Source organism: Salmo trutta, chromosome 12 (genome assembly GCF_901001165.1).
Source record: "Salmo trutta chromosome 12, fSalTru1.1, whole genome shotgun sequence".
NCBI classification, from domain to species: domain Eukaryota; kingdom Metazoa; phylum Chordata; class Actinopteri; order Salmoniformes; family Salmonidae; genus Salmo; species Salmo trutta.
In genome coordinates, this window is record NC_042968.1 from 76,103,934 (window position 1) to 76,131,476 (window position 27,543).

The 27,543-nt window shown below is 40.8% G+C and overlaps 1 protein-coding gene across 1 annotated transcript; it reads right to left on the reverse strand.

The window, feature by feature from the left end:
• Nucleotides 1-3,340: 3,340 nt before the first annotated feature.
• Nucleotides 3,341-26,536, reverse strand: stard7 (StAR related lipid transfer domain containing 7). Its single transcript, XM_029769550.1, has 8 exons — nucleotides 25,443-26,536; nucleotides 17,732-17,901; nucleotides 13,549-13,598; nucleotides 12,315-12,425; nucleotides 11,920-12,002; nucleotides 6,753-6,852; nucleotides 6,564-6,648; nucleotides 3,341-6,041 (listed from the first exon to the last, which is right to left on the reverse strand). Exons 1-8 carry the CDS (start codon nucleotides 25,895-25,897, stop codon nucleotides 5,875-5,877), a joined length of 1,221 nt encoding a protein of 406 aa, XP_029625410.1. The 5' UTR covers nucleotides 25,898-26,536; the 3' UTR covers nucleotides 3,341-5,874.
• Nucleotides 26,537-27,543: the final 1,007 nt, after the last annotated feature.

The window sequence follows — 27,543 nt, forward strand, 5'->3', positions numbered from 1 at the left end:
CAGCACCTCCCCAATGCTGATCCTCAACACAGGGGCCCCACTAGGGTACGTGTTCAGCCCCCTCCTTTACTCTCTGTTCCCCCATGACTGCGTGGCCATGCACGCCTCCAACTCTATCATCAAGTTTGCAGACGACACAACAGTAGTAGGCCTGATTACCAACAATGATGAGACAGCCTACAGAGAGGTGGTGAGGGGCCCTGGCAGTGTGGTGACAGGAAAATAACCTCCCCCAACGTCAACAAAACGAAGGAGCTGATCGTGGACATCAGGGGACAGCAGAGGGAGCACGCCCCTATCCACATCGACGGACCGCATTGGAGAAGGTGAAAGCTTCAAGTTCCTCTGAGTACACTTCACTGACAATCTGAAATGGTCCACCCACACAGACAGTGTAGTGAAGAAGGCGCATTAGCGCCTCTTCAACCTCAGGAGGCTCAAGAAATTCGACTTGGCCCCTAAGAACCTCACAAACTTTTACAGATGCACAATTGAAAGCATCCTGTCGGGCTGTATCACCACCTGGTACGGCAACTGCACCACACGCAACCGCAGGCTCTCCAGAGGGTGGTGCAGTATGCCCAAGACATCACCGGGGGCACACTGCCTGCCCTCCAGGACACCTACAGCACCCGATATCACAGCAAGGACAAAAAGATAATCAAGAACATCAACCACCCGAGACACGGCCTGTTCACCCCGCTATCATCCAGAAGGTGAGGTCAGTACAGGTGCATCAAAGCTGGGACCGAGAGACTGAAAAACAGCTTCTATCTCAAGGCCATCAGACTGTTAAATAGCAACCACTAGCTGGCTACCACCTGGTTACTCAACCCTGCACCTTAGAGGCTGCTGTCCTATGTACATAGACATGGAATCACTTGTCACTTTAATAATGTTCACATACTGCTTTACTCATTTCATATGTATATACTGTATTATACTGTATTTTAGTCAATGCCATTCCGACATTGCTCATCCTAATATTTATATATTTCTTAATTCCATTATTTTACTTTTAGATGTGTATATTGTTGTGAATTGTTCCGATACTACTGCACTATTGGAGCTAGGAACACAAGCATTTAGCTACACCCGCAACAACATCTACTAAATATGTGTGTGCGACCAATAACATCTACTAAATATGTGTATGTGACCAATAACATCTACTAAATATGTGTATGTGACCAATAACATCTACTAAATATGTGTATGTGACCAATAACATCTACTAAATATGTGTATGTGACCGATAACATCTACTAAATATGTGTATGTGACCAATAACATCTACTAAATATGTGTATGTGACCAATAACATCTACTAAATATGTGTATGTGACCAATAACATCTACTAAATATGTGTATGTGACCAATAACATCTACTAAATATGTGTATGTGACAGATAACATCTACTAAATATGTGTATGTGACCAATAACATCTACTAAATATGTGTATGTGACCGATAACATCTACTAAATATGTGTATGTGACCAATAACATCTACTAAATATGTGTATGTGACCAATAACATCTACTAAATATGTGTATGTGACCAATAACATCTACTAAATATGTGTATGTGACCGATAACATCTACTAAATATGTGTATGTGACCAATAACATCTACTAAATATGTGTATGTGACCAATAACATCTACTAAATATGTGTATGTGACCAATAACATCTACTAAATATGTGTATGTGACCAATAAAATTTGATTTGATCATGTTCTTCAGACTTTTAGGATATTGGTTTTCCCCTACAAAAACAGTACTGAGCACATTCCCTATCAGACAGGGAATTTTTTACTCACCCACTAAACCACCATGCCATGAAAACCAAACCTTGTTTTCTTTGTCTGGGAAATATGACCAGACAAAGCTAACTTGATCTGAACATGTGTTTCCGTTTGAATAGCAGGCTGTGCTCTTTTCAGTAGGTCACGGATGCCATACATCATCACACTGCAAATCTACTGTGGCTGGCATGATGTGGCATTTGTAGCGTTCCACATACTGTACCTGCTTCAGCCACCTGTTTACATATTATATACTTTATATGTGATATACTGTGATTTCATGAGAGGACAATAGTGGGAGATTTCCATAACGATCGTTCATTTTGGCAGATAAGTACATTTGTGTCCTGATAAGATTTAGATATTGGATCATCTGTTATTTGGGGCAAGGTTAGTGTTTGGACATAGACAGACACACTGACCAGGTTACACGTCCACACTCCATTCCCCCAGGGGGCAGCAGCAACCTTGTCCAAGTGCTTAGCCTGCTTGATAAGCACATCAGGTGCTGCCAGTTAGGGCAATCGTCTGTCAGTGTCCCAGCTTCCAGGACGTGAGGCTGTTGGTTCGTTTGGTACCCTCCAAGATCATCATTAAGCTCAGGGCCCTTGGTCTGAACCCCACCCTGTGCAACTTGGTCCTTGACTTCCTGATGGGCCGCCCCCAGGTGGTGAAGGTAGGAAACAGCACCTCCACAATGCTGATCCTCAACACAGGGGCCCCACATGGGTGCGTGCTCAGCCCCCTCCTGTACTCCCTGTTCAACCATGACTGCGTGGCCACGCAAACCTCCAATTCAATCAAGTTTGCAGACGACACAACAGTAGTAGGCCTGATTACCAACAATTGACAAAACAGCCTATAGGGAGGAGGAAATTCATTAGAATTTGACAAATTATGTCTGTGCGCAGCGCTTCTAAAAATGAATCTTTCACTCAGCTCTTCACGTGCGCACAGGCATAAAAATGTCAAATTTATATGACACGAAATTCTACTGAAGTGAGACTTTGTCCTTGGGTTTCTTGGCCATTTACATTATTTTGTTCACAAGCTAGGTCAATCTCACAGGCACAAACATGACCCGAGTCGCATTACCACGGTCTCCTCCCACCCTTAAAGTGGCAGGTGAACATTGGGTCTCTTTTGTGCTATTTTGGTAATGAAATTAACAATATACCACATTACTACTAGTAATATGTTTGCCTGTAAAAAATCTGAGTGACTGGTGGATGAAATAGTACATCTTATGCCCTGGTTCATAACCCATCAGTTGTTTTTCAGGGGGCGTTGAAGCCATTGTACAAAAACAACATAACACATCCAGGAAGGAGCAGCTTGGTATTGAAAGAGTAAAAACCACAACTTACAGGAATGACTCCTGGGTAAAATTCCTGTTATGCAGGCCCAAAACAGGATGCTCAGATGGTATTTGATGAAGACATTGGAACTACACTTGCTAAAGCAGGCAAACTAGATAATGACCCTTTATAAACTATTTTAAAATACTTTTTCACTAAGGCAACATACAATATACTTCAAATTGGTTTATTGAATCATTAGTTGCTCAATTTCAACATGGAATCATACAATGACAACTTCTTGCCAGGTTCCATATATTTTCCCAATTCTTTTCAATCAATATATTTTACACAATTTCTAAAGGAATCAACTTCTGGAAATCATATCCAAGTTGTTAAACTGCATGTTGAAAAAAATAAACAGTATATTGAACACACAATTGTAGTCTAGAAAAGGATAGCACACCAAAACATTACAAATCGCCAGATTTACATTCTCAAACATTGCATACAGTAGTTCAATATAGAAACCAAAGTTTTATGCTCTGCATACACATAGCTCTGACCATCACTAAACAAAAGCTCAACTAGAGGTAATTAATTTCCTCTCACATGTACAATATATCAAAACACACCATATGCTGACAATCATATACTGCGGACAGTAAAATAATTTTTTCACCTGTGTGTTTATCACAAAGATAAGAGTAGGTAAATGATCTTTAGTTATTTCAGACTTCATGGGAGTAAGTCATCTTAAAAGGCCCAGTGGAGTCAAAATTGTGTTTTATAGCATACAGTACAGCAGCTGATGAAACTAGCAAATGTATAAAAAAAACGTGATGAGTTATTTCCTGATAGTTGCTGGTTGAAAATACAATCTACACGGGGCCTTCTAATCAGGTTTGCATTTGCGGGAGTGTCAGCTTTCCTTAGTGAGATCACCGTGCGGTAAATTGGTTAGGAACTCTTATGCGTGTGTCTGCCAATAGCAGCTAGACCACTCCCAGATAGTCCTAGCTAAATTCTGAGTTTTTTTGCCCATTTTAATATAATCTATTATAATAAGGTACAGTTGTTACCCAGAAATGATTTTATATTGATATAAAAACTGCTCAATTGGACCTTTAATACATGTGGGACGCAAGGAATTAGAAAACTGCCCCTTGGCATTTAAATGTATTGAACTATGGTATCTTTTTCAATGCAACTTCAATGAACTTTTACATTTATCTCAGTATTTGTGACCTACCAACAATCGGTTTTCATGGAACTGTAGTCATGCATGTATACTGGTACCATAAATGAATGAAACTTTGCCTGAAATTCTGTTTATACCAATATCAGTAACAGAAAAAAATAAAAATGACATACAGAAAAAGGTGCTCCTTCAATTGTACCAGATTGTCAGGTTTAGCAGAGAATTCACACATGCCCCTTACTCAAGTGAGTCAAACAGTTAATAAGATTAGGTCTAAGTAGTTTGCAGAACCATTTACACGTCGAGACTGAAAAAAAAAGTAAAACGCAATAAAGATTACACCTACACGGATGATTTTACTAAACCCTTGCCTTCCAAAGCTCATCAGTAATAGAACAATTGTTGCACTACTGTCACTGTTAAGGTACAGTAAGAGTTCAGCAAACAAACATATTCCTCTGTAGCGCAAACTAGCGAGCAGTCGGTTTTAATCATGTCTGTTCCATAAACTTTGAACTTAGTTCTCAGTAAGAAACAGTATTTCAGTCATATCCATTCAATTGAAATACAGATAGTCAGGTGGCACAAGAAAACACACACTTTTTATATAACATTTTTTTTTTTTATATATTGTTTTTTGATAAGGACATTTTAACATGGACGGGTGGAGGGGAACTGCAATGCAAGTGAAATAAAAAAAACATCAAGCATTTGTACCATAGTTACTGAGGACTTCTGCAGTTACCATAAGACACCATGTGGACAGGAAGACACTGGTAATCTTCAGAAGGCTGTTAGAAATGTCATGACCTGGCAGTTTAAAACACAGACAAGGTGTGACAGACAAAAAAAAAGTTAGAACCTCAGTTCTGCAGAGAGCAAAACATCAATCCCATGTGAAAATGTGAAAGACCACAAGAGCCCTTAAATCCACTTGTCTGTGGAAGTCAATATGCCAGGGCATTCAGCTCCAAAGCGTGTTCCTGATATCACAGTGGGTTTAATTATTGATGTTCTTCTTTCTCTGTTGTATGAAATAACTATAGGTATGTATTTATGTAGCGAAGCCTTTAAAGTGAGATATTTAAGTGCTGATGTGACCAGATAAGGGATCCAAACAAAGTGGCTGGAAGAAACCAGTAGACTTGGTAGATGGAGGGAGAAAATGCTTTGGCAACATCTCTATAGGGGTAGTATTTTTGGCTCATTCCCACTAGTTGGTGAAGCAGCTAGTTAGCAAAATGAGGCATGAGGATGTTGGCTGTCTAGCACAAGTGTCGCAAGGCAGGAAGTCCCAATGGAAATCCTCCTGGCAGCAAAAGCAGAGTCCTTTCTCCAAAGGGCTCAACTGCTTGTTGGTACAGTCCATGCTGTTCATTATAATTCTGTTATCAATAACCAGTATGTGGAACAAGTACTGAATATCTTCAACAAATGTATATTCCAGTTTCATTATATCCCATCCACCCTTGTGTCCAAAAGCTTTGAGTTTGGAGGGTTGTTGTATGTGAGCAGGTGCAGGTTAAATCAAACTCCCCACCACGGCTCAAAAAGACATGGTCCCTTAAGCGTAGATTTGCCCAGGGCGAGTGTTGTCCCCAAGGCGGTCCTGGCTGGGCTGGTGCTTGGGGTCATTGGACTTCATGACACTGGCATAGTCGTAGATCCCTACCTCCAGGTTCTTAGCCCTAAGGGCTGCAGTATGCAGTTTCTCCAGAAAGTCAGGCATACCTATGAGGGAGGAGGGCAACAGTTGATAACCAGGACTGAGGATAACATACAACCACATGGAAAACCACCATCATCTGATAGGAGACTGTAGACCACAATGACCTATTTATATATATTTTTTAATAAAAAGGGTTTGATGGAATAGGCACCAAGGTGACTTTCCATCCAGATAAAAGTCAATCAGACCAAGAAACAAAGCACTGAGCTACAATACCAGCAGATTCAGCTCGTTGGGTATGTTGAATCAGCAAATTACTGTAGCCCAGCTACCTCAAGCTAAAAATAAAATGATCCCTGGCCCATTGAGTTGGGTCTCAATAATTGTGCATAGTCAGTGGCTGCATTTAATGGAAAGATCAGGATTTGACTTACTTTCGTGCCCTAATGCCCTCCAGTGAAGCAATTCTGTGTCTATTTAGATAAATTTTTGTTTATTTTGATTGTTGATATTCCAACAATGACTACATCCAGTTTACACCTGGGGATAATCATTAAGCTCCATGAAAAGAAACGAGAGCTCACCACTAGACACCATCCAGCTCACACAGTAGCGGGGAAAGGCGGTCTGAGGGTCATCGCTGTAGGTCAGAAGGTAGTCAAAGCCATTCTGTGGGACAAGACGACATAAGGTCAGATACTGTAATCCAACATGCACACATAATGTCATCATTGGGCAATATTTAGTTCTGTTTTATGATAAACTCTATTCACCTCATCAAAGGTCTTGTGAGGGCGGATGACCATCTTGGACTGGTATGAGTGGACTCTGACGTAGTCCTGAGTTTCCGGGACTCCAGGATGTTGAACCGCTCTAAAAATGGCACACAAAAAAAAGGGACAGGAGATAAATAAATAGTATTCCAAGCATATAAAAAAAATGTAATTGATACAAAAAGTAGCGCTGGGCAATATGGCCAAAATATATCATGGTATTTTTAAAATTTGACAGCATTTTGTTTTTGAACAATTAAAATTTCTACATTTGCTTTATGAGTAGTTTGTGACCCTATGGTTGCAACATACCTTCAAAGTGATTTCAATGAGTCTTTCTCCATTCTGATTGTTTTATACTGTTCAGTTCAACCCAAAATAATTTCCTGCTTTTCATATCAAATTTTAAATTTGTCACATGCTCCAAATACAACAGGTACCGACCTTACCGTGAAACGCTTACTTACAAGCCCTTAACCAACAATGCAGTTCAAGAAATAGAGTTAAGAAAATATTTACAAAATGAACTAGTGAATTTTTTTTTTTTTAAAGTAACAAGACAATAATGAGGCTACAGTTGAAGTTTACATACACTTAGGTTGGAGTCATTAAAACTAGTTTTTCAACCACTCCACAAATTTATGGTTAACAAACTATAGTTTTGGAAAGTCGGGTAGGACATCCATTTTGTATGTGACAAGTAATTTTTCCAACAATTGTTTACATACAGATTATTTTACTTATAATTCACTGTCACAATTCCAGTGGGTCAGAAGTTTACATGCACTAAGTTGACTGTGCCTTTAAACAGCTTGGAAAATTCCAGAAAATGATGTCATGGCTTTAGAAGCTTCTGATAGGCTAATTGACATCATTTGAGTCAATTGGAGGTGTACCTGTGGATGTATTTTAGGCCTACCTTCAAACTCAGTGCCTCTTTGCTTGACATCATGGGAAAAATCAAAAGAAAAATCAGCCAAGACCTCAGGAAAAAAAAAAAGTTGTTGACCTCCACGAGTCTGGTTCATCGTTGGGAGCAATTTCCAAATGCCTGAAGGTACCACGTTCATCTGTACAAACAATAGTACGCAAGTTTAAACACCATGGGACCACGCGGTCTTCATACCGCTCAGGAAAGAGACGTGTTCTGTCTCCTAGAGATGAACGTACTTTGATGCGAAAAGTGCAACTTCACAAAATAGATGGCGTCATGAGGATTGAAAATTATTTTGTGAAGTGCACCAGTCCCTCCTGCAGCAAACCATCCCCACATGATGCTGCCACCCCTGTGCTTCACGGTTGGGATTGTGTTCTTCGGCTTGCAAGCCTCCCTTTTTCCTCCAAACATGACGATGGTCATTATGGCCAAACAGTTCTATTTTCGTTTCATCAGACCAGAGGACATTTCTCCAAAAAGTACGATCTTTGTCCCCATGTGCAGTTGCAAACCGTAGTCTGGCTTGATAATGGCAGTTTTGGAGCAGTGGCTTCTTCCTTGCTAAGCGGCCTTTCAGGTTATGTCAACGTAGGACTCGTTTTACTGTGGATATAGATACTTTTGTACCTGTTTCCTCCAGCATCTTCACAAGGTCCTTTGCTGTTCTTCTGGGATTGATTTGCACTTTTCACACCAAAGTACATTCATCTCTAGGAGACAGAATGCGTCTCCTTCCTGAACGGTATGAAGGCTGCATGGTCCCATGGTGTTCATACTTGCGTACTATTGTTCTTACAGATGCATGTGGTACCTTCAGGCGTTAGGCTAATTTCCAGTCAGAAGCTTCTAAAGCCATTACATCATTTGCTGGAATTTTCCAAGCCGTTTAAAAGGCACAGTCAACTTAGTGTATGTAAACTTTGACCCACTGGAATTGTGATACAGTGAATTATAAGTGAAATAATCTGTCTGTAAACAATTGTTGAAAAATGACTTGCCAAAACTATAGTTTAACAAAATTTGTGGAGTGGTTGAAAAATGAGTTTTAATGACTCCAACATACGTGTATGTAAAGTGACTATGCATAGATAATAAAAGAGAGTAGCAGCAGCATAAAAACTAAATGGGGGGGGGGGGTCAATGTAAATAGTCCGGGTGGCCATTTGATTAATTGGTCAGCAGTCTTGGCGCTCCGGTACCGCTTGCCATGCAGTAGCAGAGAGAACAGTCTATGACTAGGGTGACTGGAGTCTGAATTTTTTGGGCCTTCCTGACACCGCCTAGTATATTAGATCCTGGATGGCAGGAAGCTTGGCCCCAGTGATGTACTGGGCTGTACGTACTACCCTCGAGCGCCTTACAGTCAGATGCTGAGCAGTTGCCATACTGAGGAGTTGCCATACCATGCGGTGATGCAACCGGTCAGGATGCTCTTGATGGTGCAGCTGTAAAACTTTGAGGATCTGGTGACCCATGACAAATCTTTTCTTTCTCCCGAGGGGGAAAAGATGTTGTCATGCCCTCTTCACAACTTTTTTGGTGTGTTTGGACCATGATAGTTTGGTGATGTGGACACCGAGGAACTTGAACCTCTTGACCCGCTCCACTACAACCCCGTCGATGTGAATTTCCATCCATATAAATAATAGTGACCACTTTGAATACAGTGTTGTTTGACATGACAATGAATTAAAATGCCAGGGAGGAGTTATTGTGACATGGTAGGAAACAAAGTGATTGTCAGTGTTTCTTAGGGGACCCTATAATCTTTGGCTACATTAAATGTTTTTGTGTAGCCAACATATTCATGCTTTGCCTATTCCCCTTTGATTTAGAAGATACTGTTGCACAGAAAACATGCTGAGTTAAGTCTACACCAGCACTGGTATCAGGCTGTGCTAGCTATCTACGTTTGTGCTGACTCAGTATATTTATTAGCTAGCCAGTTAACGCGCAATTAGCATAAGAAGCTAACATAATTTAGCTAAAACTTGCTAAGACAAAACTAGCTGTTTGAAGATTTTTATAACGCTTATGGATTTATATTAAGCAGCAAAGCAGAAACATCGTTGTCATCAACATTGTTGCATGTGTTACATTGACCATGCAGACTGAATGCAAGTGTCTCGTGGTCAAGGAACAACAAATGCGCTACTTAAGTAACAGAGCAGGGCTAGGTCTGTGTGGAAAGAGGCATGGAGAGTTAAGACTTAAGTAGTGGTGTAAAAAAAACTTTTAAAAAAGGACATAACACACAGCATATCACATTTAACAAACCCAAAACATACAAAATACTGTTATAGAAGGTAAAGTAAAAACCCAAACCAGTCCCTGCATCAATACAGGTATATAGTAAAATAAGGTATACCGCCCAGCCTTAACAAAAATATTGCCTCATGTAATCTTAGCAAAAAAGAAACGTCCTCTCACTGTCAACGGCGTTTATTTTCAGCAAACTTAACATGTGGAAATATTTGTATGAACATAACAAGACTCAACAACTGAGACAAACTGAACAAGTTCCACAGTCATGTGACTAACAGAAATTGAACAATGCGTCCCTGAACAAAGGGGGGGGGGGTCAAAATCAAAAGTAACAGTCAGTATCTGGTGTGACCACCAGCTGCATTAAATACTGCAGTGCATCTCCTCCTCATGGACTGCACCAGATTTGCCAGTTCTTGCTGTGAGATGTTACCCCACTCTTCCACCAAGTCACCTGCAAGTTCCCGGACATTACTGGGGGGGGGGGTCCAACAGGTCCCAGACATGGCCATGGCATAACACTGACAGTCCTGTCTTGCAGGAAATCACGCACAGAACGAGCATTATGGCTGGTGGCATTGTCATGCTGGAGGGTCATGTCAGGATGAGCCTGCAGGAAGGGTACCACATGAGGGAGGAGGATGTCTTCCCTGTAACGCACAGCGTGGAGATTGCATGCAATGACAACAAGCTCAGTCCGATGATGCTGTGACACACCGCCCCAGACCATGATGGACCCTCCACCTCCAAATCGATCCCGCTCCAAGGTACAGGCCTCGGTGTAACACTCATTCCTTCGACGATAAACACGAATCCGACCATCACCCCTGGTGAGACAAAACCGCAACTCGTCAGAGAAGAGCACTTTTTGCCAGTCCTGTCTGGTCCTGCGACGGTGGGTTTGTGCCCATAGGCGACATTGTTGCCAGTGATGTCTGGTGAGGACCTGCCTTAACGATCCTGTGCAGGTGTTGCTACACGTGGTCTGTCACTGCGAGGATGATTAGCTGTCCACCCTGTCTCCATGTAGCGCTGTCTTACGTGTCTCACAGTGCGGACATTGCAGTTTATTGCCCTGGCCACATCTGCAGTCCTCATGCCTCCTTGCAGCATGCCTAAGGCACATTCACGCAGATGAGCAGGGACCCTGGGCATCTTTCTTTTGGTGTTTTTCCCAGAGTCAGTAGAAAGGCCTCTTTAGTGTCCTAAGTTTTCATAACTCTGATGAACTCGTGGATACCATTTGTATGTCTCTGCGTGCAGTTTAAATGAAGTTGCTAACTAATGTTTGTGCAATTGCTAACTAGCATTAGCACAATGACTGGAAGTCTATAGTAACTGCTAGTATGCTAGTAGATGCCACAGACTGTCATTGCGCTAACACTAGTTAGCATTGGCTCACAAACTACCTCACTACCTTCATACTGGATGCAAATGGCTTCATTGCCAAAATCCCCAAGCTAACCAAATGAGAAAATGTATAATGCCATGGCTGAATGAATGCCTCTAGATTCAACTCAATTTCACACAGATTTTAAAATCAGAACAGAACTTCCATTTCATTTAGCTACTGTTTTTGTTATAGTTCTCAGATCAAAAGGTTTAAGCAAATTATCCCCATTCGCTAATAGGTAGAAGCTTGACTAGTTAATTTTGAAGAACAGATAGAAGAAGCCTAGGCTAAATTTAATAGCTAGCTGTATGCTCTTTTACATGAACCTGGCTGATGTTATTGAAGAGAGTTTATTTGGGGTTTTCTTCCCTTATAATCAAAATATATTTTACCTACAACCCAATGTGGTTTAAAATGGAAACATCTTTAATTAGGGTCATATTTGAACAATCACAAAAAATGTGATTAATCTTATTTACCAACAGAAAACCATATGATTAACTTGATAAATTATTTTGATCGTTTTTGACAGCCTTCATTTCAATATAACTACTTGACATGAAGTCACTCACCTGGAGATCAGGACCATCAGATTATTCTCCACATCAACGTCATAGCGACGCACATAAACATAGTCTCGTGAGTACATGGGATACTGTGGGAAGATAATACAACAAATCAAAAAAACAAAATGTAGGATAACTAATTGTTGTCATCTGTGGACTATGACACAGCCCTTATTTCAGGAAAACATTGCTTTCTTCCATAAAATACAACACTATGCTTGCATATCTGTAATAATCAAATCGAGAACACATGAACAAAGCAAAAACATGTAGCACTCAGTCTACAAATGTTACAATGTAACAGAGAAACCACTGAGGAAATGAAAGCATATCGCAAGTGCATGACTTTGACAAGCATGAGTTCTGCATTTCTAGTGTGTGAGTTGGCAGGGGGAACTTACAGGGAAATGCGTGGCCCAGTGCACAACCTCTGAGCCTGTGTTGACGTCCCTGTCCACCACCTCCAGCTTAAGAACTAGGGCATCCCACTTTTTCCTGTACTCAGTGTCCAACTGTGGCAAAGGGCAGTGCGTGAGACGAGAGGAACAGAGGCTTAAATTGAGCACACACATTCAACACGTAGAGCTACATATCTCCACACAAACCTTACACTCCAACAAGGGCATTTGGGTAAACAGACACGAACAAAAAACAAGAGCCAAGTACGGCGATAAGCACAGACACGCAAAGGGAGTGTATGAACATACAGGACTTCAGGTGCTGAATGGCACAAGCCACTTGCACATTTTCTACTGAATCATTTCTTAACAGGGTCACTGGCTAGGTTTCCATCCAATTGGCGACAGATTTTCATGTGAATATTCTAAAATCTACATAACAATATGCACATTTTCCCCACAGAAATGCGTTTCTGTTAAATTGACTTGTTGGGGATAAAAGGCTGTGTGTGACGTAGTGCACATAACTTTCCATGTACCGAATAATACAAATGAAATCAGTTTCCATTGCTTTTAACACTGATGGTTTGCTACACATTTTTTGGGGGGCGTTATATAGAGAGTTTGCCCACTCTGTTATTGACACATGCACTCTAGCCAACAGCTCGCAGATACAGTGTGATTATTATGGATAAAAGAGCGAAATTATTTCTATTTGCCAAATGGCAGCCAAGCATCAATGATCCTGTCACCAGAATAAGACCCTTCATATTTATTGGAAAGAAGCATCAAGCTTATAACCCTGAACTTTCACCACCCTGTGAAGTTCCTAACTTATTTAACCTGTACCCTACTAAACTACATTCTTTCCTGACAAGTTGTAGTGGGAGGACCACAATACATGTCACCAAGTTTACTTCGATATGATGGTTATTAAATCAATATTGGCGCATAAAAGCGTTTCTCGCATAATATTTATTTTACCCACATCAAAAGTATCCCACCTTGTCTAGCGTACTTTGTATTGTCGACATTTGGAAAGTTTACCGACAAATATTCTGTTTTCATCAGGCGCGTCATTACATTTTTTTTAATCTGACATACTATACTCGCATAAAAAGTTGGGATGGAAACTTGGTTAGTGAAGGTACAAGTTCTCTTGCACACTTTTTAACATTCAAAATTAAACTATTATACCAAATCAAGACAGTTAGCATAAAATAAGCCTGTTTAGTACCTGAACATTGAAGAACTGTCTGGGGGTGACATCGTTGTAAGAACCCAAAACTGTGAAAAGATTAGAGGGAAAAAGGTGTTGAGTGTTAATAATGACACTCAAACATGTAGATGATGATCAAGGCAATAAGAAGAGGGAAAAGAGTGCAAATGTACAAAAAAAAAATGCATGAAATGTAAGAAATGTATGCATTCACTACTGTAAGTTGCTCTGGATAAGAGCGTCTGCTAAATGACTAAAATGTAAAAAATGTAAAATGGTTGATGAAATTATGACATGCCAGATAGTCACATAGAAAAGGTACAGTGCATTCAGAAAGTATTCAGACCCCTTGCCTTTCCACATTGTTAAGTAACAGCCTTATTCTAAAATGTATTAAATCGTTTCTCAATCTACACACAATACCCCATAATGATGAAGCAAAAAGAAGTTTAGAATTTTTTGCGAACGTATATTTAGAGAGAAAAAAAAAAAAAAAAAAACACGGAAATATATCATTTACCTAAAGTATTCAGACCCTTTACTCAGCACTTTGTTGAAGCACCTTTGGCAGCGATTACAGCCTCGAGTCTTCTTGGGTATGACGCTACAAGCTTGGCTCACCTGTATTTGGGTTTCTCCCATTCTCTTCTCCCATTCCCACCTTCGTCCTGAGCAGGTTATCATCAAGGATCTCTGTAATTTGCCTTGATCCTGACTAGTCTCCCAGTCCCTGCCACTGAAAGACATCCCCACAGCATGATGCTTCCACCACCATGCTTCACCGTAGGGATGGGGCCAGGTTCCCTCCAGACGTGACGCTTGGCATTCAGGCCAAAGAGTTCAGTCTTGGTTTCATCAGACCAGAGAATCTTGTTTCTCATGGTCTAAGAGTTTTCAGGTGCCTTTGGCAAACTCCAAGCGGGATGTTATGTGCCTTTTACTAATGAGTGTCTTCTTTCTGACCACTACCATAAAGGCCTGATTGGTGGAGTGCTGCAGAGATGTTGTCCTTCTGGAAGGTCTCCCATCTCCACAGAGGAACTCTGGCACTTTGTCAGAGTGACCTTCAGGTTCTTGGTCACCTCCCTGACCAAGGCCCTTCTCCCCTGTGTAAGGACTGACGCCAGAGATCAGAAGCAGGTACGGGGAGTCAACATTTATTAAGGAACAGACATGAAACAAGACAGCACAGTGTCAGCACACAGGCAAAACAACGACATTCGACAATCAATGCAGCAGTGGGGAACAGAGATGGGGAACTGACAAATATAGGGGAGGTAATAATCAGACGATTGAGTCCAGGTGAGTCCAATAATACGCTGATGCGCATGACGGGGAAAGGCAGGAGTACTGATGGTGGCAGGAGTGTGTAATGCTAGGGAGCCTGGCACCTTCGAGCACCAGGGAGGGGGAGCAGGCGTGACACCCTGATTGCTCAGTTTGGCTGGGAGGCCAGCTTTACGAAGAGTCTTGGCGGTAACAAACTTCTTCCATTTCAGAATGGAGGCCACTGGACCTTCAATGTTGCAGATACTTTCTGGTACCCTTCTCCAGATTTGTGCCTCGACACAATCCTGTCTCTGAGCTCCACGGACAATTCCTTCAACCTCATGGCTTGGTTTTTGCTCTGACATGCACTGTCAACTGTGGGACCTTATATTGACAGGTGTGTGCCTTTCCAAATCATGTCCAATCAATGGAAACAGGATGCACCTGAGCTCAATTTGGAGTCTCATAGCAAAGGGTCTGAATACTTTTGTAAAGTTTATTTATTAGCAAAAATTTCCAAAAACCTGTCATTATGTTGTATTGTGTGTAGAGGTCGACCGATTAATCGGAATGGCCGATTAATTAGGGCCGATTTCAAGTTTTCATAACAAAATCGGTATTAAAAATGTTTAAATTCGATTTAAAATATATATATTTTTTAACTAGGCAAGTCAGTTAACAACACATTCTTATTTTCAATGACGGCCCAGGAACAGTGGGTTAACTGCCTTGTTCAGGGGCAGAACGACAGATTTTTACCTTGTCAGCTTGGGGATGCAACCTTACGGTTAACTAGTCTAACGCACTAACCACCTGCTTTACATTGCACTCCACGAGGAGCCTGCCTGTTACGTGAATGCAGTAAGAAGCCAAGGTAAGTTGCTAGCTAGCATTAAACTTATCTTGTAAAAACCATCAATCAAGCAATCATAAATCACTAGTTAACTACACATGGTTGATGATATTACTAGTTTAATCGAAGCGGTGCGCATTCGTGAAAAAGGTCCGTCGTTGCTCCAACTTGTACCTAACCATAAACATCAATGTCTCTCTTAAAATCAATACACAAGTATATATTTTTAAACCTGCATATTTAGTTAATATTGCCTGCTAACATGAATTTCTTTTAACCAGGGAAATGGTGTCACCTCTGCAACAGAGTCAGGGTATATGCTGCAGTTTGGGCCGCCTGGCTCGTTGCGAACTGTGAAGACTATTTTTTTCCTAACAAAGACAGCCGACTTCGCCAAACGGGGGATGATTAAACAAAAGCGCATTTGCAAAAAAAGCACAATCGTTGCACGACTGTACCTAACCATAAACATCAATGCCTTTCTTAAAATCAATACACAGAAGTATATATTTTTAAACCTGCATATTTAGCTACAAGAAATCCAGGTTAGCAGGCAATATTAACCAGGTGAAATTGTCACTTCTCTTCCGTTCATTGCACGCAGAGTCAGGGTATATGCAACAGTTTGGGCCGCCTGGCTCGTTGCGAACTAATTTGCCAGAATTTTACGTAATTATGACATAACATTGAAGGTTGTGCAATGTAACAGGAACATTCAGACTTATGGATGCCACCCGTTAGATAAAATACAGAACGGTTCCGTATTTCACTGAAAGAATAAACGTGATAGTTTCCGGATTCGACCATATTAATGACCTAAGGCTCGTGTTTCTGTGTGTTATGTTATAATTAAGTCTATGATTTGATAGAGCAGTCTGACTGAGCGATGGTAGGCAGCAGCAGGCTTGTAAGCATTCATTCAAAATAGCACTTTCGTGCGTTTTGCCAGAAGCCCTTCGCAATGCATTGCCCTGTTTATGACTTCAAGCCTATCAACTCCCAAGATTAGGCTGGTGTAACCGATATGAAATGGCTAGCTAGTTAGCTGGGTGCACTCTAATAGCGTTTCAAACGTCACTCTGAGACTCGGAGTAGTTGTTTCCCTTGCTCTACATAGGTAACGCTGCTTCGAGGGTGGCTGTTGTCGATGTGTTCCTGGTTCAAGCCCAGGTAGGAGCGAGGAGAGGGACGGAAGCTATACTGTTACATTGGCAATACTAAAGTGCCTATAAGAACATCCAATAGTCAAAGGTATATGAAATACAAATCGTATAGAGAGAAATAGTCCTATAATTCCTATAATAACTACAACCTAAAACTTCTTACCTGGGAATATTGAAGACTCATGTTAAAAGGAACCACCAGCTTTCATTTGTTCTCATGTTCTGAGCAAGGAACTTAAACGTTAGCTTTCTTACATGGCACATATTGCACTTTTACTTTCTTCTCGAACACTTTGTTTTTGCATTATTTAAACCAAATTGAACATGTTGCATTATTTAATTAAGGCTAAATTGATTTTATTGATGTATTATATTAAGTTAAAATAAGTGTTCATTCAGTATTGTTGTAATTGTCATTATTACAAATATATATATTTTTTTAAATAAATAAAAAACAAAAATAAATATTTAAAAAAAATATATATATATATATTTTAAAAAAATATTTATTTGTTTTTTATTTATTTAAAAAAATATATTTGTAATAATGACAATTTTATATATATATATATTTATTTTTTTAAACGCCGATTAGTCGGAATCGGTTTTTTTTGGCCCTCCAATAATCGTATCGGTGTTGAAAAATCATAATCGGTCGACCTCTAATTGTGTGTAGATTGGATTAAATAAACATTTCCTCATCATTTTAGATTAAGGCTGTAACAAAATATGGGAAAATTGAAGGGGTCTGAATACTCATTCTGAGTGTCAACAATCAATTAAGTTTATTTATAAAGCCCTTCTTACATCAGCTGATGTCAAAGTGCTGTACAGAAACCTAGCCTAAAACCCCAAACAGCAAGCAATGCAGGTGCAGAAGCACAACACAAAGCTATAAGTGACAATGCATGCTGACCTCTGTATTCCCACAAGTGGCTTCCCTCGATGGGCCGCCTCCACACTTTGAAGTTATTCTTCTCCATGACAACCTCCCAGCCAGTCTCCACCTGCCCTGCAGCCTTCTCCTTTTCTGAAGATGCACTCGGATTCTTCACCTTCTCCAAAGCTTGGAGCTCTAGTCCACATCTGGGGAAGTGTGCAGGGATAGAGATCTTAACACGGTAATATCACAGTACCAAATTGTCATGATACCAACATTTTAGAATACCGTAGTCCCATTTCATATGATACTGACTTTTTCCAGCCCTAGCGATCTAAAAAACCTGCTACAAAATGTTTATAAATTCAGTTGAATTGAAGCAACAGCCACTAGTCTCTGGTATGCACAGGTCCAATCATATTCACTTCCATGCTCACATCACGTGTAGCAGCTGTAATCAGCCAGCATAACCCTCTACCAGCCCTCCCTCACATGCTTCTCTCCTTCTGCTCTTCATGCGCATCCTCAGTCAGTTAAAAAAAATATATACATTCAGCAGTGATGGAGAGCGGGGATGCAGACCCAGACGAGTCTGTTAGATTTGTACATTTGTTACATTGGAGCAGCACGCAAAGCGAGCAATGTTGATACATTGTATGATTTCAAATAGCCTGTTATAACCAAGAACACAGACCAGTCTGAGTTTGAAGTTCACTGTCATGCAGCCTCAGTATCAGAGGGGTAAAATGTAGCACTGCTTGGCGACAGGCATGCTTGCAGCTTCACAGCAAAGACAACGGGTTGTCGAGCATAATTGGTTAAAAAAAAATAATAATTAAAAAAGGGACCCATATTACCGGAGATACCCATTTTAAAATGGGATTCGTGCGCATTTGATATAATTTTACAAACATGTCGCAGGCCATGTTATACTAATCCCGGGTCGCTAATTATTGGTTTGATAAGACTGTTCAGTCATGTTACCTAGCTAGCTAACAACCTGGTAACTTGACAGTAGGTTTAGGCTAATTTAATTGGCACAGGAAGAAAGGAAAAGGGTATGCTTCTCAAAAAGGTAGGAATGTAATGTAAGCCTAAACTACAGTTGAAGTTGGAAGTTTACATACACTCAGGTTGGAGCCATTAACCTGTTGGGGCTAGGGGGTAGTATTTGCACGGCCGGATAAAAAACGTACCCGATTTAATCTGGTTACTACTCCTGCCCAGTAACTAGAATATGCATATAATTGTTTGATTTGGATAGAAAACACCCTAAAGTTTCTAAAACTGTTTGAATGGTGTCTGTGAGTATAACAGAACTCATTTGGCAGGCCAAAACCTGAGAAGATTCCAAACAGGAAGCACTCTCTCTGACCATTTCATGGCCTTCTTGATCATCTCTAACCAAAACAGGGGATCTCTGGCATGACGTGACATTTTCTAACGCTCCCATAGGCTCTCAGAAGGCACCAGAAAGATGAATGGTGGCTTTGCAGGCCATGGCTGAAAAACATTAGCGCATTTTGTAAGTGGTCGATCTGAGAACAATGAGACTGGGGCGCGTGTGCCCGAGCTGACACCATGTTTACTTTCTCTCTCTTTGAACGAAAACAACCACTCCCGGTCGGAATATTATCGTTTTTTTTACGAGAAAAATGGCATAAAAATAGATTTTAAACAGCGGTTGACATGCTTCAAAGTACGGTAATGGAATATTTACATTTTTTTTGTCACCAACTGCGTCGGGCGCGTCACCCTTATTTACCCTTCGGATAGTGTCTTGAACGCACAAACAAAATGCCGCTATTTGGATATAACTATGGATTATTTGGGACCAAACCAACATTTGTTATTGAAGTAGAAGTCCTGGGAGTGCATTCTGACGAAGAACACCAAAGGTAATCAAACTTTTCTAATAGTAAATCGGAGTTTGCTGAGTACCACACTTTGTGGGTGTCAAAATAGCTAGCCTGTGATGGCTGGGCTATCTACTCAGAATATTGCAAAATGTGCTTTCACCGAAAAGCTATTTTAAAAATCGGACATAGCGAGTGCATATAGGAGTTCTGTATCTATAATTCTTAAAATAATTGTTATGTTTTTTGTGAACGTTTATCATGAGTAATTTAGTAAATTCACCGGAAGTGTTCGGTGGGAATGCTAGTCACATGCTAGTCACATGCTAATGTAAAAAGCTGGTTTTTGATATAAATATGAACTTGATTGAACAAAACATGCATGTATTGTATAACATAATGTCCTAGGCGTGTCATCTGATGAAGATCATCAAAGGTTAGTGCTGCATTTAGCTGTGGTTTGGGTTTATGTGACATTATATGCTAGCTTGAAAAATGGGTGTCTGATTATTTCTGGCTGGGCACTCTGCTGACATAATCTAATGTTTTGCTTTCGTTGTAAAGCCTTTTTGAAATCGGACAGTGTGGTTAGATTAACGAAAGTCTTGTCTTTAAAATGGTGTAAAATAGTCATATGTTTGAGAAATTGAAGGAATATCATTTCTAAGGTATTTGAATATCACGCCACGGGATTACACTGGACCTAGCCCATAGAAGTTAAAACTCATTTTTCAACCACTCCACACATTCCTTGTTAACAAACTATAGTTTTGTCAAGTCGGTTAGGACATCTACTTTGTGCATGACAAAGTAATTTTTCCAACAATTGTTTACATCTAAGATTATCTGGTCTGATGAAACCAAGATTGAACTCTTTGTCCTGAATGCCAAGCGTTACGTCTGGAGGCAACAGGCACCATCCCTATGGTGAAGCATGGTGGTGGCAGCATCATCATGCTGTGGGGATAACTTGACAGAGTGTGCAAAGCTGTCATCAAGGCATAGGGTGGCTACTTTGAAGAATCTGAAATATATTTGATTTGTTTAACACTTTTTTTGGTTACTACATGATTCCATATGTGTTATTTCATAGTTTTGATGTCTTCACTATTATACTACAATGTAGAAAATAGTAAAAATAAAGAATAACCTGGAATGAGTAGGTGTGTCCAAACCTTTGACTGGTACTGTATGCATGCGTCTATATCTCAATCTAGAACAGGATTACCTATTTTGGATGCAATTTCAATGGAGTTGATGGAGCGATAGGACGATTGCGAGAGAGTGCTTGCGCGTGCACTTATTTAAAGCAATGATATTCTTATAATAGGCTGTTTTATAAAAAAAATTAAAAACAAGGTGACCTCCAAAAGCCAGATGGAGATGTGTAAATAAAAAGTGCATTCAGTCTTTATATTACTGCAGTATAGGCTATGCTACAGCAAATGTAGGCCTACCAGTCACAATAAAAAAAGTTAACATGAGATAGGTCTACATGCATTGTGAACTGAGCTCCATACTGGGATGGGCTGTCTGTGCCCACCCTGAGTGTTTATTCATCATGCAGAGCATGTAGAGAAGCCAGAATTATATTATTGCATAAAATTTAACAGTTCCATTTCACACCATAATGTTCATATAAATAATTATCATTTACCGGTTTCTCAGTTATTTATCCCAGGAACAGGGAGTGGTTTTGTAGTATAAACTTAGAAAATACATTTATTGAAAACTATAAAAAAATGTAAAGTTTAACGGTACTGAAAAACCATCCTGTGGCCATTTCCAAATACCCCGATATACAGCATATAAGGCATACTGCCCAAGCCTAGATGGTAGGCTTGATCACCAACGATGAGAAATCCTATAGGGAGGTCAGAGGCCTCGCAGTGTTGTGCAAAGACAAAAACCTCTCCCTCAACGTCAGAAAGACAAAAGATTGTGGACTATAGGAGGGCCGAGCATGCCCCCATTCACGTCGGCAGGGCTGTAGTGGAGCGGGTCAAGAGCTTAAAGTTTCTCAGTGTCCACATCAATAAGGACCTATCATGTTCCAAAACACACCAACACAGTCGTGAAGAGGGCATGACAACACCTCTACTCCCTCAGCAGGCTAAAAAGATTTGACATGGGCCCTCAGATCCTCAAAAAGTCCAACAGCTGCACCACTGTGAGCAGCTTGACTGGCTGCATCCCAGATTGGTATTGCAATTGCTTAGCATTCGACCGTTAGGCGCTACAGAGGGTAATGCGTACGGACCAGTAAATCACAGGGTCAAGCTCCCTGACATCCAGGATGTCTATACCAGGCGTTGTCAGAGGAAGGCCCTACAATGTGTCAAACACTCCAGCCACCCAAGTCATAAGCTGTGTTCGAATATTCATACTAAACTGCACTAACCGTACTATTTCTGACGTAAATTTGGTATGTTGTATGCTTATTGGTCATAGTTAGTATGCCAAAAGTTCCCAGATGTTGTACTAAATTAGCCAAAATACGAAGTATACAAGCAGTGGACAATATTTCCTTGCTTTTAAGGCAAGTAATGCAATTCAGAAAATGGGCGTGGCTTCACAACGGTTTCAGATTTTAAGAAACTGGTGGAAAATATGCAGCCGAAGTCCAACGAGAGCATATACAAACTCATTGCTTTATGACAAAATGTTAAGAAAATGTTGAGCAATGTATAGTCGTTGTGCGTCCACCATGGACATTGTTAATTCTGGCTATCTACTCCGATTTCAGAGTGTGCCAGAGCGCAGAATACCTGATGAATTTACAAAACGCTAAAAACCCCATTGAATATATGGCCGGTGTCAGTAAACGTCTGCAAAAAAAGGGGAATTAAATTGTTGCCAGCAGCACAAATACAATCACAAATGCTCTGGATAACATGAAAACAGCCTAACGAGCTCTGCTAGGGCAATTAAAATGGTCAGATTGAGGCCTTCTCTCATTTGTGACAGGAATTAGCTAGCAAGTTAGCCAACTAAGCTGTTGGCAGTCAAGCACCCAAGCTGTTTTGAGGTCAGAATGCTCGGCTCAACTACTCCTCGGCCAGAGCGTCCAGTGACGCGCTCCGAGGGCGAAACGCTCTGAATTTATGAACGGAAAATCTGACAAACAATGCTCTGCAATTACGAACACCCAGAGCGCACCCTGGCACTCTAGATTGAATTTACGAACACACCCCAAATCGTAAAATGTCTAGCTAGTCATTTGTTATGCTAACAAGCTAGCAAGAAGTTGCATAGCAACAGCATCAACTTCCGGTAGACAGCCGAAGCGCTAGTATGTTCAACTGAAAGGATACCGTTTGTTTACAGTATACTAAAATGAACTAATAGTATGTAGTATATACTCATTAAGTATGGGTATTCAACACAGCTATAGACCGTTATCTCTGCTACCGCACGTCAAGCGGTACCCAAGCGCCAAGTCTGGGACCAAAAGGCTCCTGAACAGCTTCTACCCCCAAACCATAAAACTAACCGTCAGTAATCAAATGGCTACACAGACTATTTGAATTGACCCCCTTTTTATTTGCACTGGCTCTATGAACACTCACTGGACTCTACCCATACATACTACACTGACACTCCAACACACACCTTTCAGAAAGTATTCACACCCCTTTACTTTTTCCACATTGTTGGAAAAGCCTGAATTAAAAAATGTATTAATTGAAAAAAATATTGTCAATGGCCTACACACACACAATACTCCATAATTTCAAAGTGGAATTATGTTTATCAAAATGTTGAGTCAATTATTCAACCCCTTTGTTATGGCAAGACTAAATACGTTTAGGAGTAAACATTTGCTTAACAAGTCACAATAAGCTGCATGGACTGTGTGTAATAAGTGTTTAACTGATTTTTGAATGACTACCTCATCTCTGTACCCCACAGACACAATTATCTATAAGGTCAAATTTCAAATACAGATTCAACCACAACCCCAGGGAGGATTTCCTATGCCTTGCAAAGAAGGGCACCCATTGATAGATGGGTAAAAAATAATATATATATCCTTTCTAACTCAGTTGCCGGATAGGAAGGAAACTGCTCAGAGATTTCACCATGAGGCCAATAGTAACTTTAAAACAGTTAAGCATTTAATGGCTGTGATAGGAGAAAACTGAAGATGGATCAACATTGTAGTTACTCCACAATACTAACCTAATTGACACAGTGAAAAGACGATAGCCGGTACAGAATAAAAAGACTCCAAAACATGCATTCTGTTTGCAATAAGGCACTAAAGTAATACTGAAAAAAAATGTGGCAAAGCAATTTACTTTTTGTCCTGAATACAAAGTGTTGTGTTTGGGGCAAAACCAATACAACACATTACTGAGTACCACTCTCCATATTTTCAAGCATAGTCGTGGCTGCATCATGTTATGGGCATGCTTGTAATTGTTAAAGGAGTGGGGAGTTTTTCAGGATAATTTTTTTTTTACATTTTACAGAATGGAGCGAAGCACAGGCATAATCCTAGAGGAAAACCTTGCAGTCTGCTTTCCACCAGACACTGGGCGATGAATTCACCTTTCAGCAGGACAATAACCTAAAACAGGCCAAATCCACTGGAGTTGCTTACCAAGAAGAGAGTGAACGTTCCTGAGTGTCTCATTTACAGTTTTGACTTAAATCTACGGCAACACTTGAAAATGGTTGTCTAGCAATGATCAACAACCAATTTGACAGAGCTTTTAGAATTTTGAAAATAAAAAAAACTGCCAAATGTTGCACAATCCAGGTGTGGAAAGCTCTTAAAGACTTACTCAGAAAGACTCAGCTGTAATCGGTGCCAAAGGTGCTTATACAAAGTGTGACTCAGGGGTGTGAATACTTATGTAAATTAGATCTGTATTTAATATTCAACATGTTTTCACTGTCATTATGGAGTATTGTGTGTAAATGGGTGAGAAAACAATTGTATTTAATCCATTTTGAATTCCAGTTGTAACAAAATGTGGAATGAATCAAAAGGGTATGAATACTTTCAAGGTACTGTAAACTACATATGCTCACACATACACGCATATTGACGCCACTCACACGCTGCTTATTATACGTTGATTGCAGTGGAGGCTGCTGAGGGGAGGACGGCTCATAATGACTGGAACAGAGCCAATGGAATGGCATCTAACATGCGTTTGATACCATTCCACCAATTCCGCTCCAGCCATTAACAGAAGCCCCCCCCCCCCCCCCCCCCCCAATTAAGGTGCCACCATATCCCGTGGTTGATTGCCTAGTCACTTTTACCCCTACCTACATGTACATAATTACCTCCACATACCCCTGCACATTGACTCGGTACTGGTACTCCTTGTGTATAGTCTTGTTATTGTCATTTTATTGTGTTACTATTACCTTTTTTGCTAACTCTGCATTGTTGGGAAAGGGCTCGTGAGTAAGCACCTGTTGTATTCTGCGCATGTGACAAATAAAATTGTATTTGAAACCAAGCACATTGCCCGCTTTCACATTGCAGGACAAGGTTAAAGCAAAGGTTGGCCTAATATTCCACACCTGCATTAAACAATTGGGAGAGAAAAAAAATCAAGTGTACAATTTGGCACAGTGTAATATGCACACAATGTTTCACGTGATAAACTGGGTGGTTCGAGCCCTGAATGTTAGTTGCCAGACTGCAGCAGGGGTATGACAAAACATGTATTTTTACGTTGGTAACCAGTTTATAATAGCAATAAGGCACCTCGGGGGTTTGTGGTATATCGCCAATATACCACGGCTAAGGTCTGTATCCAGGCACTACGCGTTGCGTCGTCTTTATGAGTTGCCCTTGCAGTGGTATATTGTCCATAATACCACACCCCCTTTGGCCTTATTGCTTAATTGTAAGTAACCGCATGTACCTGTGTAGTTCTTCATCTCGAACCTTCTCGTCCTCCCACATAAATACACCAGCCAGTGCAGCCACAAGCTTCCCCGTGGAGGCGTGCTTGCTCTGGAGTCGACGCCATATGCTTCCTACCAGAGTCCACCTGGTTCGCTCCGAGTACAGGTTTGAGTAGAGCTCTCCAATCTGATGAGCGCGTCGAAGCCTCTGGCCGGTCACAAAGCTACAATGGTTGGCAAAAATTGACAGGAGGCCTTGCTTCTTCTTGTCAGATCTCGCTTTTTCACTCGTGCCCACCCCCGATCTCTGGAGCCAAGACAACAACAGGCCAATGCGTCGTCCCATCCATGAGGTGGTTACGGATTTGCCCTTGCCAATTCCCTGTCTCAGTGCATTACTGCTTTGAAACCTAACAGCACATACACTGATTTCACATAACGCTATAGGCCGCCGATGTATAGACTGAAACATGCTGCAGGTTGTGCAAGTTCAACAACTAGAAGTGGCCGCTAATTAAAGCAAGTGGTTGGATTGGAACACTCGTCACCAACAATGTCACGTTGTGATGCTGTCAATATTGACTGAAAACTACGAATAATTTACATAACTATAAGAAGCAAACCACACTGCCAAATATGCAGATTATGCCAACGTTAGCTGGTTATATAGCTAGGTTGTTCCTTTACAGGCCTAACAAAGTATCAAGGTCCCATGCTCTTAGTAAACTTATGACGTTAGCTAGCTAACGTAAACTACGCACGAGCCAAGCACTATCTACCATGGAACTGATTACCTTTGCACAGCGGACAGATTACGTACTGTTTTTTTGAATAGCCGTATAAACCGCTATTACTTTTAATTGTGCTCAATTCGGTTAAATTACTAGCTCACCAATTTCACGTTTTTCTTGCACATCGCAGTCAGTCGACCTGATCCCTACCTTCCACGCCCCTCGAGAGGATCCTCCTTATTTGGACAACACAATTATTATTGGTCATTCCTCGTTGGGGTGCAATTTTCATTGGCAGTAGTTGGTGTCAATATTTAGATTAGCAACTAGCATGTTAAGTTGTGATCCTGACGTCATTCTGCCTTGAAGGACCACGATAAAGGTGAAAAGGAGTCTATGCAAATGCACAGTTGCATTAGCAAGGTAATCAGAAATAATGCTAAACGAAAAAAAGAATACAGTTGAATCATTAAACAAATACTGTCAATGAAAGCGAAATGTAATATGGACAGCAATTATCTTTGCAGTCAACAATAGATCAAATTGAAACGACAGCCATTGTCCGCCAGGTGGAGCAGTAGATTTCACGCTACTGCTCTTATGCAATGATGTAAAGGGCTTTGTCCATACTGAAGATTCGCCTCTCCTCTCCGGACATACAAAAGAGAATACGTACAGTTTTCCGTTAATTGTATACCTCAGTGCTAGGTTCTTATATCATACTTTCATAGTGAAAAGAGATGAACAGCTATCCTTGAGATGAAAGTAGCTAAACTACACTACAAAGGAAAGTAGCTGACTAATTTGAAAGTAGTTAGGTGGCTAAGCATAATAATTGCTCAGTTTTTAACAAAAGCACCAAATGTGGCACAGATAGATTTGTGTATAATGAAAATATTTAGATGTAAACAGGATAGTTCACCCAAATTCCAAAAGGACATATTGTTTTCCTTACCCTGTAAGCAGTCTATGGACAAAGTATTGTAATGAAACAGGCAGGGAGCAGGCCTCGAACCCTCAACCTTCTAGCCCGAAGTCCAGCGGGCTATCGACTGTGCCCCAAAAGCATGCTCGAGCAGCAGAGTCGATATCTGTGCTTATAAACCCAGGGTCGTTACATTACTCCCTTCTTTCAAAGAGCTTGTCCTCCTACTAGCTTGCGACTCAACGTCTTATAGGAACTCGCTCAACAGCCAAGCACACACACTGTCATGGATGCAAGGTTCGATCCCACTTCTGACACCAATGTAATGAAACGGGCAGGGAGCAGGCCTCAAACCCTCGACCTTCTAGCCCTAAGTCCAGCGCGCTATTGACTGTGCCCCAAAAGCATGCTCGAGATATCCGTGCTTATAAACCCAGGGTTGTTACACTATGTTTACAAAAA